We start from the raw sequence: 18,297 nt of genomic DNA, 5'->3' as shown, positions 1-18,297 counted from the left end.
CCAAGGCAAATGCCTTGTTTGCCTCGCGGCTAATACGCTCCTGCCTGTCACACTTACTCTGCCAAGTTAACCCTATATTCCCCCTTCACAGTTACACCCTGAAGACAGTAATCATACACAGTCATGAAATATAGCTTCTCCATAAACACAATGCACAAAGATCACAATCAGCCCCCCATACATACGAGCTTCCACTTGCTCACATGGTCCCAGACACACACATGCTCACAGAGACACACATTCACTTACAAGGATACTTGCTGTCTGACACACACTCTCAGACACATTTAGAAATACACAGAGCCAAATGCACATTGTGAATGTATGTTTGTTTGTGTGTTTCTCTGTGCATCAGTGTGTGTGTTTGTTTCTTGTTGCTCAGACCTTGCGACTGATGGACACCTGCAATTTTCCTGAAAGGTGAGTATTTCTGCCTGTTACATGACCACGTACGTGCTTGTAACTTCCTAGGACATCTGAAGATTACTACATTGGTAAGTTGTATTAAAACACATAGAGCAAGTCAATTTGTGTAACATTTGTTTGCACTGCACTATTTGCACATTGTTGTATATATTTGCTCATTGTTTCCTGCGTTATTTGTTTGTTTTGATATTTATATTTATTATTTATTTGCACTTTTTGTGAATTGGGGGGGGGGGCCCAGACCATTTGTTCTGTTAGGGGCCCGAAAATTTCTGGTGGCGGCCCTGATCGCAACAATATTACCAAGAGGTGTGAGCCCTAGATACAGCACACTAGCCACTACAGACACGATTTGCCACTTGAGGTGGCCCTGATATCGATAAGTGATTGTGTCTCCTGGAGATTGAGGCCTAACTGGCAACTGAGAGGGGGAGGCAGACGCTCCCCAGCTCGGCAGTGCACCGGACCTTCAGAGCTCGCATCGGTGGTCCTGTCCCTCCCCCCTATGGACCTGTCCCTCCCCCCTGTGGACCATCCCGGTCTACACAGGAGGTGCCTGAGGGACCCAAGAGATAAAGACCCTGATCTTCAAGATGGCCGTGAGGCCTACTGACCAGACCCACAGCCCTCGGCTAGAGGAGATTCTGACAGCCTTCAACCAAATCTGCAACTATTTTTTGGCCCATGTGTTCCGGAGATCAGAGCAGCAACAGCATGAGTCTATCCTCACACAAAGAGATGATGGTTGCTATAGATGACCTTCACCGAGCTCTCCTCCTACACACAACACTGTGATTTACCAGCGCCTGAGAGCCATGCAAGGCAAGGCCTCACAACACCATCCACGCCTGCGGAGGGGAAGCAATAGGCTAAAGCAGAGGCACAGCAAACGTTCCTGGTACCCACACAGACCTTGGAGGGGGATGGACTTGAGCATGATTACTAGCTGGGTCCGTGGAGAATTGGTGATGGTTGTAATTCCAGCTTATAGTCGATGTACCTAAGGAGAGTGCACCCATGGACGGTCCTGACATGCAGGCACTGCTCTTACCTAAATTCGGTATAGGATGAAGGCTTCATAATACTGAAACTTTAAGTGTCTTTTCCGGCGTTTCTTGCTTACTCTAATGACTCATACAGATCTCCTGTGTACTTACTCTGCTTGTTGTACCTGAAACTAGTTGTCCTTTCTACCTTCTTTAATATTAAAAAGAGGCCTCCTCACCTCATGTGTGACATATTTGTAACATGATTGAAGCTTAGCACACACATTGATATGATTGTATACCTTTTGCAAGTTAATGTATTTAATTGTCCCCATTGTACTGAAAAGTTTCTCTAATATGTGCCTCAATAAAAATACTAATTGACAAAAAAAGTTGAAATGTAAACCTATTCAGGATTATTCCCTAAAAAAAAAACATTTCAGAAAACAACCAAAGAATTTAAAATTTTGCCTAAAATAGGAGAATTGTAAAAACACCAACACTGCAGATATTATTTTAAATTTGGCTATTTTTGCCTAAATTAGAAAATCCCTGATTAATCCTGAGAATTACTGGGTCAGTAAATAACCACAAAATAAGTAGAAATATTTGATGTCCTGTTGCAAGGTAATTATGTATTTTTTTAAAAATAATTTTGTAAATGAACCACTTGGTGTCCAGGAATTAATCATCAATTGTTTAGCTATGCTCTGCTAGCACGGGGTGTATATGCCCCTAACCCCTGTCATCTGATTAGGGAATAACAACCAATGACAGAAAACACTAGGGAGGTGTCAGGTCATTGGAGTGCAGTTTCGTGGCTTCCAAACAGGACAGAGGCCACTGCCTGTATGGGACTTATGGGGGGAGTTAGTCACAAGTTCTAAAAGCAGCAAAACGAGCCGCTAATGGGGACAAAGAACTCACATGTGACCTGAGTGATTTAAAATTCAAGGTCAGAATAGCTGAACTGAAAGCATAGCTGTCTTTATCAGATCAGAATTGTTTTTAGTTCAGCTATTTTGGACTAAATAAAAAATAAAGGGATACTATAGTCACCAAAACAACTTTAGTATAATAAAGCAGTTTTTGTGTATAGGTCATGTCCCTGCAGTCTCGCTGCTCAGTTCCCTGCCATTTAGGAGTTAAATCATGTTGTTTCTGTTTATAAAGCCCTAGCCACGCCTCCCCAGGCTGTGACTGACACAGCCTGCACGGAATGAGAGTTGTTTCAATTTCAATCAGATATAACTTACTTTAAACATGTTTATCTCCTGATATGTATATTTAACTATAATGAGACAGGAGGCTCCTGCAGGGTCTATCAAGCTATTATCAACAGGAGAAAATTTTCAGGAGAAAAGAAATTCTAATTTTTCTTTTTTATAATTCTTTATTTTTACCCAACCCACTGGTGTGAGAGGGTGAACTCAAGTAATACAGAAAGTGACACATGAAAATAAAAAGCATAGAAATTGACAGCAGATATAATCATACAGTGTCTAACAGACATTAGTGCCAGTGAGTTGAGGGTTTTATGTGTATAAAGAATGAGCCATCTCTATTTAGGCAATCTATTGGGTAAAGAAATTCTAAATTAAACAGAATTTGCAATAAAGGAAGTGTAAACATTAGATGACTCTTTACAGGAAGTGTTTAGGAAGGATGTGTGAGTCACATGCAGGAAGATGTGACTAGGGCTGCATAAACAAAGTGATTTAACTCCTAAATGGCAGGGAACTGAGCAGTGAGACTGCATGGGACATGATCTATACACCAAAACTTTTTCATTAAGCTAAAGTTGTTTTGGTGACCAGTGTCCCTATAAAAAAAATTGAAATTCACTCTGAAAGCCAAATACCTCACACTTTATCAAACAACAGTTTTAATGTAATATGTAGCATCTAGTGAATACAGTATGAAGATGTTGAAGTTAATTCTCTAAACTCTGAATTGTAGAGAATTTAGAATCAAAATGACAAAGGTTAGCCAAAGTAGCTGATTTCTCTAACTGAGCTTTTTTCAGTTTGGCGATTTTATCTGAAAATTTTCCATTCAGTTTTATTTTTTTACAATCAGAAATGTAATGTTTTAGTTCTCTTGCATAAAGACTCTCTGCAGTCTGTATTCAGAGCCAGGAGCTCCTGCTAGGAACCTATCCCAAGCCCTGCACAGAGCTACGGTATTCCTGGAGCCATAGCACACTGTAGTGTTTGTGGTGCTTTCAGTGTCCCTTTAATTATTATTATCATTATTGCCATTTATATAGCGCCAAGAGATTCCGCAGCGCTTTACAATATTATGAGAGGGGGGATTTACCTATAAATAGGACAATTACAAGAAAACTTACAGGAACGATAGGTTGAAGAGGACCCTGCTCAAACAAACTTACATTAATTACACTTTTAGGGTTTGAGGGCACATTTAGGCAGAGTGTACACGGGGTTTTGTTATCCCTATCTCCAAAGTTGTCATGGGACTATCCACGTTGGTTATCTGGTACACCAACACTAACACAATTTACCCAGGAAATCCCTCAACGCCCCTGCCACAGCCACACACAGCCCCCTGTGGGCAGCATCCGGGGGCTTCTATTATATACAATTATATTGACCCCCTGCCTCCATCCCCCCCCCAAACCATAGGATTACTAAATAGTCTTACTACCCCCCAACTCATGGATTTATGGTGAGGTCATTAAAACAATAAGGGGAGGACTAAATTCTATTATTGGAAGCCAACTAATCAGAATGCTCTGATAGGTAACTCTCACTTCTCCATGGAATATTACCAGGCAAATTAGATAGGGAAGGACAATAGCATGTCCGTTCCCCCTTTTTTGTATTATTACCCCCCACCTGAAGCCTATAGGTGAGGGGTAGGTAGGGGGGGACCGAAGCATGTTCACCTTACCTGAATTAAGTAATAATCACTACCTGCAGCCCATGGGTGTAGGGGACACTTGCATGTCCCTCCCTTTGTATATCAAAGTAGTCACACTCACTGCTCATAAGTGTGGGTTGTGGGGCAGTGGGAGGTTTGCCCATGGGTGGGGACACTTGCATGTCCCTCCCTTTGTATATCAAAGTAGTCACACTCACTGCTCATAAGTGTGGGTTGTGGGGCAGTGGGAGTTTTGCCTATGGGTGGGGACTGAGGTGGACAATAGTCCCCCATGTTTTGTTCTAATGTCACCAACCTTTGGCCAAATGTAGGGGCAGAGGGGTAGATAGTGACTTTTCATCCCTGTTAGGGAAAATAAGCCCTCACATAATGCCTACTGGTGGGGGTACAGTGAGGGAGCCAGTACCAACACCCCCATCAGTTTTGTTGACTTGCAGTGACTTTGCAGAACTTTTTGTTGCAAGTTGTAAACATACTGTACTGTATAAGCATACATTTACCCACAATATAAAGATATCCACCATATAAAATAAATACTATCAATATATAAATATGTAGCCTCACACAGTACAGCACAGAGTGGATTTGTAGCCTCGTGCTACCCATTATAAGAGCAAAAGAACATGGCATTCTTTAACTTGTTGCTTTTCTTTTTAATGGAACACCATAACTAATATGGCCAACTGTATTGCCTGGTACCTGGAGTCCTGTAGTACCAACCCAGTGTGATCTGTCAAACAAATTTAGCATGGATTGACAACTACCTGTGCCAGACTTCTGCACTACAATCAGTCTTATCAGAGGTGGAGTATCTCATTCATTCGGTGAACGCCGAGATAAAGCTTTCAGTCAATGGGTTCTCAGCATCTGTCTTCTCCAGCTCTGAGGAAACCGGATGCAGCATGGGACCCTTATGGTCAATGTTAAACTGTGCTAAAAGGATGCTGGGAATTTTCCTTTAACCACAATCATTTCAAATGTTTTTATGTCTATCTATCTTATGTGTTAAACAATCTCTTAGCATGTATCACTTTTGATTTTTTAGCAGGGTTTTTAAAAAACAAACAAAAAACTATTTTTTTAATGGATTGATTATTGTATCTACAATCAAATTTCAAAACTTGTATTAAGAATCCTCTTACATATGCCTGCTCTTTATCTTCATGTCAGAGACATATATTACATAGGTATATGTTTTTCTGTTCTTTGTTTTTTTTTTCTTTTCTAGAAAAAATATGAATAACTATAAAGGAACACATTGATAGAACATTAATTAGGACACTATAAAAAAAAGCACTTGCCACAATTTTCTTTTAATTTTCTCATATAAACAGTTCCCTTCTCCAAAACAAACAAACAAACAAACAAACAAACAAAACAAAAGCCCACCTAATTTTGTCATAATTTAACACATACAACCTACAAATAAACTAAACATTCATACCCCACCCCATTTGTAGCTTTTGCGGTAAAGTGGGGTTCCTCATATTCTAATCTTTCATTATTACAAAGTAGTTACAAAATAGTAAAAACAGTATCACAAATCATAAATTAGGGATTAAACATTCTAATAAAAATGAGGTCATCAGCAAGCGCCCAGCCCTGAAATACATAAAAAGGTTGGGGGAAGAAAGCTGTGCCCCATCTCCTATAATTTAGCTCACCTAGGTACAGATACAAGGAATTCAAGCCTTTTTTGTTGCGATATGTACCTTCACATAATGCTCTGCAATCATTAAAAAGGTTCCCCCAGCAGCAAGACTATTAATATATGTCACATGTAATCTTCCCTGATTCTCAACAGGTTACATAGGACAATTCTCTCCATACTCTAGGTAAGAAAAAAAAAAAAGGGACGGCTGCATATATATTCAAGGTTAAAGTTCCATGTGGGATTGTCAGTATCACAATATAAACCTGCAGTTAATGGGTTAAGGGCAGCCACCCAGTTGACACAACGAAGAGAGGTTTGTAAAAAGGAAAACATCACATAGGAAGAAGCGCTGACTTGTTGCCCCTACAATTTCCCTTCCAGTGTGTATATGGGTACACTGCTAGGCTCTCTTCCCATGACTTTGCTGTATTCACACCCCTTATCACGGGTGCGTGCAATAATGATTATGCCCTAGAAAAAAACAGAGGATTCTTCATGGGACATCGAAGGTGTTTGCACAGATCTCACTGTCTCCTGCTTCCGCTTGTTTATTATGTTGCCCCATTGTGTATTCTCCAATTCTACTGTTGGGCAGCGACGTAGGGAATATTAATTACTTGGAAAATAGTTTCCGTTTGTTCTGTTCTGTGAATTTCATTGAAGAGGTCCCTACGTGCGTCACCCACTGGCTCAGCAATTTAGGGAAACAGAACTGCAGAATAAATGACAAAGCCCTGTAGGAGACTGTCACCAAAAGTAGATGTGACTTGATTTAATATTTGCCAGGCTTTGTTCTACATGAAATGCTAACCAGCAGCCTTTTAACCCCTAGCTTTCCAAACGCTGTGTGATTCCTTCTTTTTAAATGAGCCCCATATTTCACATTTTCTGTTCACACATTCACTCTTTCTGCTTTTCTGCTTTTTCGATCTGAAATTTGACCTCCCCACTACATTTTTTCCATGTGGGATATTTCTCTCTGGTACTCGATACCACTATTTTGTTTAGCAGTTGTCTCTTATTTATCCGGTCTCCCTTCCTTTCAAAGATGAAAAATCACCACATTACTTAGTAGGAGGTACACACTTTTAACCCCTTTGCTGTCATATTATTTGAGGGTTTTTCTTCATTTTTTAATACTAAAAACTAAACAGCTAAAACCTAATAGCATGGATTTTAGGAGACATACCTCAGGTAGATACTAATTCATGCAGGATGTTCCCCTTTAGTGTGTAACATTACATAAAAGTGCTAAACCACCCTGTTGTACAGAAAGACCAACACCCAACAATCCCACGCACTGACATTGAGGTGTTATCAGAAAGAAGAGACATGTGTCAACCTTTTATCCAACTCGTTGATTCCTATGAAATGTAGAGCAGTGGTGGTCACTGTTGGAGTGTGCCCCTTCTCCACTGCAGTTTAGCAATGGTTGGTAGGACACATGCCTCTCTAGCGAGCAGCTGGGTAGGCTACCTCTGTTTGCCACCACAGTAACGTCTACATGAGTACAGGGGTTACAGCACCCCTTATTCAGAACATAAATATTAGCCCCGTTCCAGAGGAACACAAGGAAAATGAAAAGTTGTGACATCCTGCATCTGGATTGTGATGTACAACAAACAGCAAAGTCACTTTACAGTGTGAAGTCCTGGTAAAATTAAAGGATGGAGGAATAGCTGGTGGTGGCAGGGGTGGCAGGGTGGGTTAGTGGCTCCCACCACTTTTAGATGTTCCGCTTGTCCAGTCAATGATGATAAAACTCAGACTCATGATCATAAATAGAACACCCAAAGCAGCAAAACAGGCAGCCTGTATTATAAGCAGAAAAAAAGGGTTATAGCACGTAGAGACTTTTGTGTTTCTTGCAGCAGGTTTAAAACATATCAAACTCAGAATGAGAACCACACAAAGGAAAGAGGAATTGTGCTACTTACCGTACATAGACACAAAAATATAGAGAAAGGTAAACATTAATAAATATACCAAAAGAAACGAACAGAAATGAATACTAAGGAGACCTTAAAAGAAGAACTTCTAACATTAAAGAAGGCTAAAACAGACCTAACGAAATGTGAAGAATAGGCTAAGAACAAAAAAAAAAATACAATCATCTAGGGCTGAGTGTGACTGGCATGGCGAGTGGTCGCATACTGCATGAACTCCTGGAGATTTCACATGATTTAGCCTCTCCAGCTGACTTATTGGCCCATAAATCTGACTCCAGGGGATCCTGCTGAGCTAGTGTAAACCCTGGGCTATCAATCAACGATTCTGGTAACACTTACTTCAGTCAGCACCCAACTGGAGCAATTCTGTGGCCTACTCTGTAACACAGCAACGAGGGAGGTGGCCAATCCCTCTACCCAAGATCAGCCAAGGGATTCCTCAGTGGAATATACCGTCCCCCCCTCCCCCTGCCGGTGCGAGATATCCCGGCTCCTTAAGCTCTACTAACCTCTACGGACTATAAGCAGCTACTACTGCATTGGTCCCAACCTTGGCACTCTACGACAAGATAGCAAACACACATTCACCTCCTGAAAATCAGCCTACATAGTCTGAATCAGCTCTGAATGGCGCACTCGCGCAATCACTGACGCATCTCGACGAGACCTTTGCACGCTTCTGGACACAACTAGAGGCTCATACCCTGGCGGCACCAGTTCCAAACCAGGTTGGAGAGAACGGGGAGAGGACAACCGCGAGGTGTGGGGGCCCTCTATAGGTGCAACTTCCACACCTATGCAACCCAGCTTTAGCCTACCCAGATGCAGAGCCGATGGGGAGGTACTCCCGAAGCATCAACCACAGCGACAGACGACTCCATGCTGCAGGCGGCGATTGAACAGCCTCTGTCAAATCCCAAGAGGGCAGGACTTGGACTCTGTCACAAGTCCCCAAGCCCATGGTACCATGATGCAGGCCCTCACTATGGCCTGGGGTTGGGGGGTTTGCCATGCCTCAATCCTGTTTAGATATACCTCTTGCTGACTTTCCAAGTCGAGGTGTCGGCTGACTTTGCACTTACCACACATGATGGATATCTGGCTCTCTGACGCCACATTCTTGATGCCAGCTGATAATTTTGCATTTACAAGACTTTCTCTCTAAATATACGCAGTGAGTCTATGTTTTATTTTATTTTTATCTTCTTTTTCGCCATTTACATATGTGGAATGCAGCAAGGTATCAGAGGGCCAGATCTCAGTGGGAACCCTCATGTGTATAGGGTTAACCTAACGCAGTATTACCCCATGGTAGAAAGTGGAGTTTCTGATGTTCACATGTCTATAATACCTTTTATTGCCTTACTTAGTATAACACATCAACATTATAGTCTGACTTGTTTCTACTTCAATGCTGCCTATTTCATATGTCTAGATTATATTCATGTGTCGTTAATCTTTGAGTAATTCCCTGTTAGCCATATCAAAATGTGCACATACTCTGAATGCCATGCCAAGGTTTAATTATGTCTATTTTTGTTTCGCTTGTCTTGCTGTTGTAGCTTTACAAGCTCCTATGTATCTTCATGCTCAACAAAAATAAATATATTTTGGCAAAATAAGACCAATAAATAAATAAATAAATAACAATGTACCAGTATTTTTGGTGTGGATTTCATGGGTTCTTGGTCTTTGGGCATGATCCTGATGTAGAAAACAGCTGGAAAGATGAAGATCAAGCATGGAGCAGATGTAGCACCTAAAAGAATGATAACTGTTTTAAAATAGAGTTTGCAGATTGGCAACTAATTGAAGACTAGTGAGTAGTTTGAAATGTAAGGTAATACACATGTGAAGCAGCAGAGATCAAAAGAGATCAAGAAAATGATGGCTAATAAGATCCTGCAAGAGTGACGAATAAAGACCATTCAGGAAAAGCAGATAGGACAGCATCTCCAGAAAAGATACATTCTTACCAATAATTCCAAAGATTCCAAGAATGGAAGGGGCAAAGATCACAAGCAAGTTAATAAACGTGAGAAGCACCACAGCAATGAGGATGTGTCTGATCCAGTTGAACTCTTTGTTTGGAAACAGCATGTGCTGGATGGCACGTCGCACCTATTGTATTGAGAGTATTGAGAGCGGTTACACAGTCACTTCTAATGAAGTCGTATGGCAGAATTAATAAATATGCCTTCTAAACCTCCAAAAGGAATACATGCACCTCCTAAACTTCCAAAAGGAAAACTTCTAAAATGAATAAATACACCTCCCAAATCTCAAAAAAGGAATAAATATACCTCCTAAATTTGTTCCCAAAAATGTTTTAATAGCTGGAAGAGCAGTCAATATCTCTAAAACTATCTGATTGATCAAGTAATTAATTAGTAATATGACAATATTACAGCCACTATCTGAACAAATAATGTTGTTTGCGATATTGCAAAAGCACGTTTCATTGTAGTTACCTGTATACATGAACAACACTAATCAATAGCCTAATACAGAATAAATGTATTTTGAAACATACTAAAGTTACAGTCCTAGTCCCCTCATTAACGTGATTCCTTCAGACCGAAATGAGAAGTGTTGTCACTTCACACAAAGTCTCCTATTGTTATTCCTGGTTCAGAACTAGAACCTGCGATAAAAAGAAAATTCTACTAAACTTATGGAACTTGAATGTTTCAAGTATATGTGGTGCAACCATATAAACCGTCAGTTTGGCTATGTTGTTTCTATTTATACTTTGGGCCCTATCTGAGGATGTGTTGGAGAGATCTATTGATAAAAAGAAAAAGGTTGGGAAAAGACAACACTAGCACTGAGGACAGAAAGGGGAAAAAGAGGTCAAAATAATGTCAGAAATGTGGTACATTATAAAAGACTTGGGGGTAGGTTTGCTACATCCATCATGTTTGGGGGGAGCCAGGTCTTTTACACATGCTGTCAGATGGTACAGGATGCTGTGTTCTTACCGGGAACAGAACGATGGGCACAGTCAGTGTGACAGCTGTTAGTACAGCAACACGGACACACAGAATCAAAATGTCAAAAGGATCCACATAGCTGTATGTGTGCAGGAGCTCTGATTCCACATGGTCTGTGGGAAGTAACAAGAGATTATTAGGCAAGCAATAAGAAAACAGAGGTAAATGGGGAAGAAACAGTAATTGAACATAAAGGAAACACACATAAAAAATGTAAGCCAGAGGTAAAGGATGAAGAGATCTACGGATCACATACATTTCTCCTCATCTCTAAAACCCCATTGGTCAGCCTGAAACGTACCATAAAAAGTGAGGTAGCCAAAAAGAGCAGCCAGGAAATACATGCCGTACATGACTGCAATGGAGATGTTCGACACTTGTTGCATCCTTCGCTTGGAGGGACTAGAAAGGAGAGAACGAACACCATGATGCACAAACCAAATTCCATACACAGCAGTACACACCAAATACTACAGACATCAAATTCCATACACAGCAAATGCTGTACACACCAAATACTACATTCAGCAAATTTTTTACACAGCAAATATTGCCAGCAGCTAACACTGCTCAAAGCAAATAATGCACAAGTGCCATGCAGTTGGCGCTGACGAAAAAGGTTAGAGTTGCAGAACACATCCACGGCCTCACACAACCACTGCCTATAATAAGTGCTTCATACAAATCAAACAATTTGTTGACAGACAACTGAGATGAAAAATATAAGCAGAATTAGCCTCAAGAATTATACTCCTCGGCTAACATGTTTGTTTTTTAACTTGGCTATTTGAGCTAAACCTTTTCAAGTCAACACATGCAACTTATAAGGAAGACATACCTATTCATGCACAGATACCAATACATTGTATACAGTCAGTGAGTAGCCAACATATAGAGCCAAAATACCAACCCAGTAAAGCCAACCAATAGTATGGCTGAACGACAACACCATATACCACAAATCATCACAACTCAATATATCTATGGAATAATAGTGCAAGAACTAGCAATGCTACTGAACAGAGACACATACCTCAATCACATTCCATGAGTTAGCACTGCTTCTGATTAAAACTATACACCACTATCATGCTCTATAAATTAGCAGTACTTCCAAATACAATTAAATACCACAGTCACACACTGAATAGAAATACATTAAACACACTGCACAAACTAGCACATTTATTAATTAGAACAACTTACTACAAACTAGCACTGCTACTGAATACATCACATTGCACACACTAACACTGTCACTGAATAGAACCACACATTACAAACTAGCACTGCTACTGAATACATCACACTGCACACACTAACACTGTCACTGAATAGAACCACACATTACAAACTAGCACTGCTACTGAATACATCACACTGCACACACTAACACTGCCACTGAATAGAACCACACATTACAAACTAGCACTGCTACTGAATACATCACACTGCACACACTAACACTGCCACTGAATAGAACCACACATTACAAACTAGCACTGCTACTGAATACATCACACTGCACACACTAACACTGCCACTGAATAGAACCACACATTACAAACTAACACTGCTACTGAATACATCACACTGCACACACGAACACTGCCACTGAATAGAACTACACATTACAAACTAGCACTGCTACTGAATACATCACACTGCACACACTAACACTGTCACTGAATAGAACCACACGTTACAAACTAGCACTGCTACTGAATACATCACACTGCACACACTAACACTGCCACTGAATAGAACCACACATTACAAACTAGCACTGCTACTGAATCCATCACACTGCACACACTAACACTGCCACTGAATAGAACCACACATGACAAACTAGCACTGCTACTGAATACATCACACTGCACACACTAACACTGCCACTGAATAGAACCACACATTAGAAACTAGTACTGCTACTGAATACATCACACTGCACACACTGACACTGCCACTGAATAGAACCACACATTACAAACTAGCACTGCTACTGAATACATCACACTGCACACACTAACACTGCCACTGAATAGAACTACACATTACAAACTAGCACTGCTACTGAATACATCACACTGCACACACTAACACTGCCACTGAATAGAACCACACATTAGAAACTAGCACTGCTACTGAATACATCACACTGCACACACTAACACTGCCACTGAATAGAACCACACATTACAAACTAGCACTGCTACTGAATACATCACACTGCACACACTAACACTGCCACTGAATAGAACCACACATTACAAACTAGCACTGCTACTGAATACATCACACTGCACACACTAACACTGCCACTGAATAGAACCACACATTACAAACTAACACTGCTACTGAATACATCACACTGCACACACTAACACTGTCACTGAATAGAACTACACATTACAAACTAGCACTGCTACTGAATACATCACACTGCACACACGAACACTGCCACTGAATAGAACCACACATTACAAACTAGCACTGCTACTGAATACATCACACTGCACACACTAACACTGCCACTGAATAGAACCACACGTTACAAACTAGCACTGCTACTGAATACATCACATTGCACACACTAACACTGTCACTGAATAGAACCACACATTACAAACTAGCACTGCTACTGAATACATCACACTGCACACACTAACACTGTCACTGAATAGAACCCCACATTACAAACTAGCACTGCTACTGAATACATCACACTGCACACACTAACACTGCCACTGAATAGAACTACACATTACAAACTAGCACTGCTACTGAATCCATCACACTGCACACACTAACACTGCCACTGAATAGAACCACACATTACAAACTAGCACTGCTACTGAATACATCACACTGCACACACTAACACTTCCACTGAATAGAACCACACATTACAAACTAGCACTGCTACTGAATACATCACAATGCACACACTAACACTGCCGCTAAATAGAACTACACATTACAAACTAGCACTGCTACTGAATACATCACACTGCACACACTGACACTGCCACTGAATAGAACCACACATTACAAACTAGCACTGCTACTGAATACATCACCCTGCACACACTAACACTGCCACTGAATAGAACCACACATTACAAACTAGCACTGCTACTGAATACATCACACTGCACACACTAACACTGCCACTGAATAGAACCAAACATTACAAACTAGCACTGCTACTGAATCCATCACAATGCACACACTAACACTGCCACTGAATAGAACTACACGTTACAAACTAGCACTGCTACTGAATACATCACACTGCACACACTAACACTGCCACTGAATAGAACTACACATTAAAAACTAGCACTGCTACTGAATACATCACACTGCACACACTAACACTGCCACTGAATAGAACCACACATTACAAACTAGCACTGCTACTGAATACATCACACTGCACACACTAACACTGCCTCTGAATAGAACCACACATTACAAACTAGCACTGCTACTGAATCCATCACACTGCACACACTAACACTGCCACTGAATAGAACCAAACATTACAAACTAGCACTGCTACTGAATCCATCACAATGCACACACTAACACTGCCACTGAATAGAACTACACGTTACAAACTAGCACTGCTACTGAATACATCACACTGCACACACTAACACTGCCACTGAATAGAACTACACATTAAAAACCAGCACTGCTACTGAATACATCACACTGCACACACTAACACTGCCTCTGAATAGAACCACACATTACAAACTAGCACTGCTACTGAATACATCACACTGCACACACTAACACTGCCACTGAATAGAACCACACATTACAAGCTAGCACTGCTACTGAATACATCACACTGCACACACTAACACTGCCACTGAATAGAACCACACATTACAAACTAGCACTGCTACTGAATCCATCACACTGCACACACTAACACTGCCACTGAATAGAACCACACATTACAAACTAGAACTGCTACTGAATACATCACACTGCACACACTAACACTGCCACTGAATAGAACCACACATTACAAACTAGCACTGCTACTGAATCCATCACAATGCACACACTAACACTGCCACTGAATAGAACTACACATTACAAATTAGCACTGCTACTGAATACATCACACTGCACACACTAACACTGCAACTGAATAGAACCACACATTACAAACTAGCACTGCTACTGAATACATCACACTGCACACACTAACACTGCCACTGAATAGAACCACACATTACAAACTAGCACTGCTACTGAATACATCACACTGCACACACTAACACTGCCACTGAATAGAACCACACATTACAAACTAGCACTGCTACTGAATACATCACACTGCACACACTAACACTGCCACTGAATAGAACCACACATTACAAACTAGAACTGCTACTGAATACATCACACTGCACACACTAACACTGCCACTTAATAGAACCACACATTACAAACCAGCACTGCTACTGAATCCATCACACTGCACACACTAACACTTCCACTGAATAGAACTACACATTACAAACTAGCACTGCTACTGAATACATCACACTGCACACACTAACACTGCCACTTAATAGAACCACACATTACAAACCAGCACTGCTACTGAATCCATCACACTGCACACACTAACACTGCCACTTAATAGAACCACACATTACAAACCAGCACTGCTACTGAATACATCACACTGCACACACTAACACTGTCACTGAATAGAACCCCACATTACAAACTAGCACTGCTGCTGAATACATAACACTGCACACACTAACACTGCCATTGAATAGAACCACACATTACAAACTAGCACTGCTACTGAATACATCACACTGCACACACTAACACTGCCACTGAATAGAACCACACATTACAAACTAGCACTGCTACTGAATACATCACGCTGCACACACTAACACTGCCACTGAATATAACTACCGCCACCTAACAGAACTACACATTACAAACTAGCACTGCTACTGAATATACTACAGTCACACTGCACACACTAACACCGTCACCTGACAGAACTACACATTATAAACTAGTACTGCTACTGAATATACTACAGTTACACTAAACACACTAACACTGCCACTGAATAGAACCACACATTACAAACTAGCACTGCTACTGAATACATCACACTGCACACACTAACACTGCCACTGAATAGAACCACACATTACAAACTAGCACTGCTACTGAATACATCACACTGCACACACTAACACTGCCACTGAATACAACCACACATTACAAACTAGCACTGCTACTGAATACATCACACTGCACACACTAACACTGCCACTGAATATAACTACCGTCACCTAACAGAACTACACATTACAAACTAGTACTGCTACTGAATATACTACAGTCACACTGCACACACTAACACCATCACCTAACAGAACTACACATTACCAGCAAGTACTGCTACTGAATATACTACAGTCACACTGCACACACTAACACCGTCACCTAACAGAACTACATACTACAATCCAACACTCCAACTAACTATAACTGCATACTACAAACTAGCACTGTCAACAAATGGAATTGTATGCTACAAACTAGCACTACCAATGAATACAACTACACATTGCAAAGTAACACAACCACAAAATAGAATTACATACAATTTTAATACTGCCACTGAATAGGCGTACATACCACAAATAAGCACTGACATTGAAAAGCACCATCATCAGAGCTTTAAATTCCAAGCCGTATGCTACTAGTCAGGTCTTAGAAGTTACTTGCCACCTCATGTTTTAGGATCTATGGAACACTCACCAGGACTGAGCTTCTACTTGCCGAGTCTAAAGTTTCACTTGTCAGTTTGTTGTGGTGAGCGGAAATTTGAGCCTTGCCATATACCACAAGCATATTGCACAAACTAGTCCTGTCATTGAATATAATTAATGCACACTGCACAGAGATTTGTACCCAACTTGCTGCCCCTGACATACTTACTTTCTCAACTCAGTGTATATGGGGAGGACCTCTGGGTGACACACAAAGGCAAAAGCCATGATAGGGATTGTATATGCTGTCTGTAAAAAGATGGGAAATATTTATTAATCTACCCTCAACGTTTCAGGATAAAATATCATTATAAATATACCATTTTATACAGTGAACTTAAAATTTAATAGTATGTAAAATGTTACATGAAATTCTGAAAAGCAGGTTTATTCAACACAGAAGCACAATGTATAAAGATCAGAACAGGGAAGAGCAAACAAGGAGGAGACAGAAATTAGTTTAGGTTTGAGAGACAGTGAATATAGCAAAGGAGGGGAAGATGCGACGATATAAAATAAGGTGATGAATGTCTGCCCTGTTTGAATACTACTGTACCTGTGAGTTCAGTGTGAACATTTTTGGCCCGCATTGCTCAGTTGCGGACTCTACCACATCAGCGTGCCCATTCTGATAGGCAAAACCTGAAGGCACCATGGTCACGTTCTCCAGTAGGGTTTGGTTAAAGCTATCCCATGGCAGAGGACAAGGTATCTGAAACTTCTTGTATATTACCTGGAAAAGAAGCAGGTCAGGTGAGTGGGAAGCCGAGAGTGATGTAGAGAACCAGGAAAAGAAACAAGAATGAAAACCAAATTGATCTGTGCACGGAGAGAAAGCTCCTACATAGTGCAATACAGGCAACTTTCCTGAACTTTCCAACATAGGGAACTGATGAGCACAATTACAATAATAAAAGGGTTAGGCTCAAGACACCCAAGCCACACAAAGAGTTGATATGTTTCTAAATACATATACACACTAATCAGCCACAACATTAAAACCAGTTGCCTAATATTGTTTAGGTCCCCCTTGTGCTGGCAAAACAACTCTGATGCATCTAGGCATGTACTTCACAAGACCTCTGAACAGGGGCGGACTGCCCACTCGGGCACATCGGCCATGGATCGAGGGCCCGTGGCAGTCAGGGGCCCTAAGCTGCTGTGGCCTGGCTGGGGAGATAAGTAAGACAGTCAATTTAACAGTCTCTGAGACCGTCAGGAAGCTCTACCTGCTTGGTCTCTAATTCAGTGCCCCGGGGGAAGCACTCTCTGTTAGATTAGAAGAGGGGGAATTTCCTCCTCCCTCAGCCCCTCCCCTCTATGGGGTTAGAGTTGAACCCCTTTCGGCCCCTGTGAGGTTCCCCAAGAGCAGCACAAACTGCAAGGGTCACCATGCCAGCAGCACCTAAGCTCTGCCCCAGCTCCAGCCAGCAGCCCATGCTGTAAGAAACAGCCTGGGTTACAGCATCTCCATTCACAGCAAAGGGTGAGTGACAGTGTGATCTGTGTGCTAGTGACCTTCTGTTGTCATGTAGTGAGCTTGTG

General features: G+C 41.2%; 1 protein-coding gene across 2 annotated transcripts in view; it reads right to left on the bottom strand.

The window, feature by feature from the left end:
* Window positions 1–5,389: 5,389 nt before the first annotated feature.
* SLC38A3 (solute carrier family 38 member 3) overlaps window positions 5,390–18,297 on the bottom strand; it is a 124,388-nt gene continuing 111,480 nt past the window's right edge. For both annotated transcript variants that reach the window (XM_063426597.1, XM_063426596.1), the window contains exons 10-16: window positions 17,309–17,485; window positions 16,922–17,001; window positions 11,214–11,314; window positions 10,901–11,025; window positions 9,896–10,040; window positions 9,575–9,678; window positions 5,390–7,782 (exon numbers count right to left, since the gene is read on the bottom strand). In XM_063426597.1, coding sequence (XP_063282667.1) covers window positions 7,678–7,782; window positions 9,575–9,678; window positions 9,896–10,040; window positions 10,901–11,025; window positions 11,214–11,314; window positions 16,922–17,001; window positions 17,309–17,485 — 837 coding nt within the window. In that variant the 3' untranslated portion in view covers window positions 5,390–7,677. The remainder of the gene's footprint in view (window positions 7,783–9,574; window positions 9,679–9,895; window positions 10,041–10,900; window positions 11,026–11,213; window positions 11,315–16,921; window positions 17,002–17,308; window positions 17,486–18,297) is intronic.

Source organism: Pelobates fuscus, chromosome 7 (genome assembly GCF_036172605.1).
Source record: "Pelobates fuscus isolate aPelFus1 chromosome 7, aPelFus1.pri, whole genome shotgun sequence".
Classification (NCBI taxonomy): Eukaryota; Metazoa; Chordata; class Amphibia; order Anura; family Pelobatidae; genus Pelobates; species Pelobates fuscus.
This window is presented reverse-complemented; position numbering and strand designations above follow the sequence as displayed.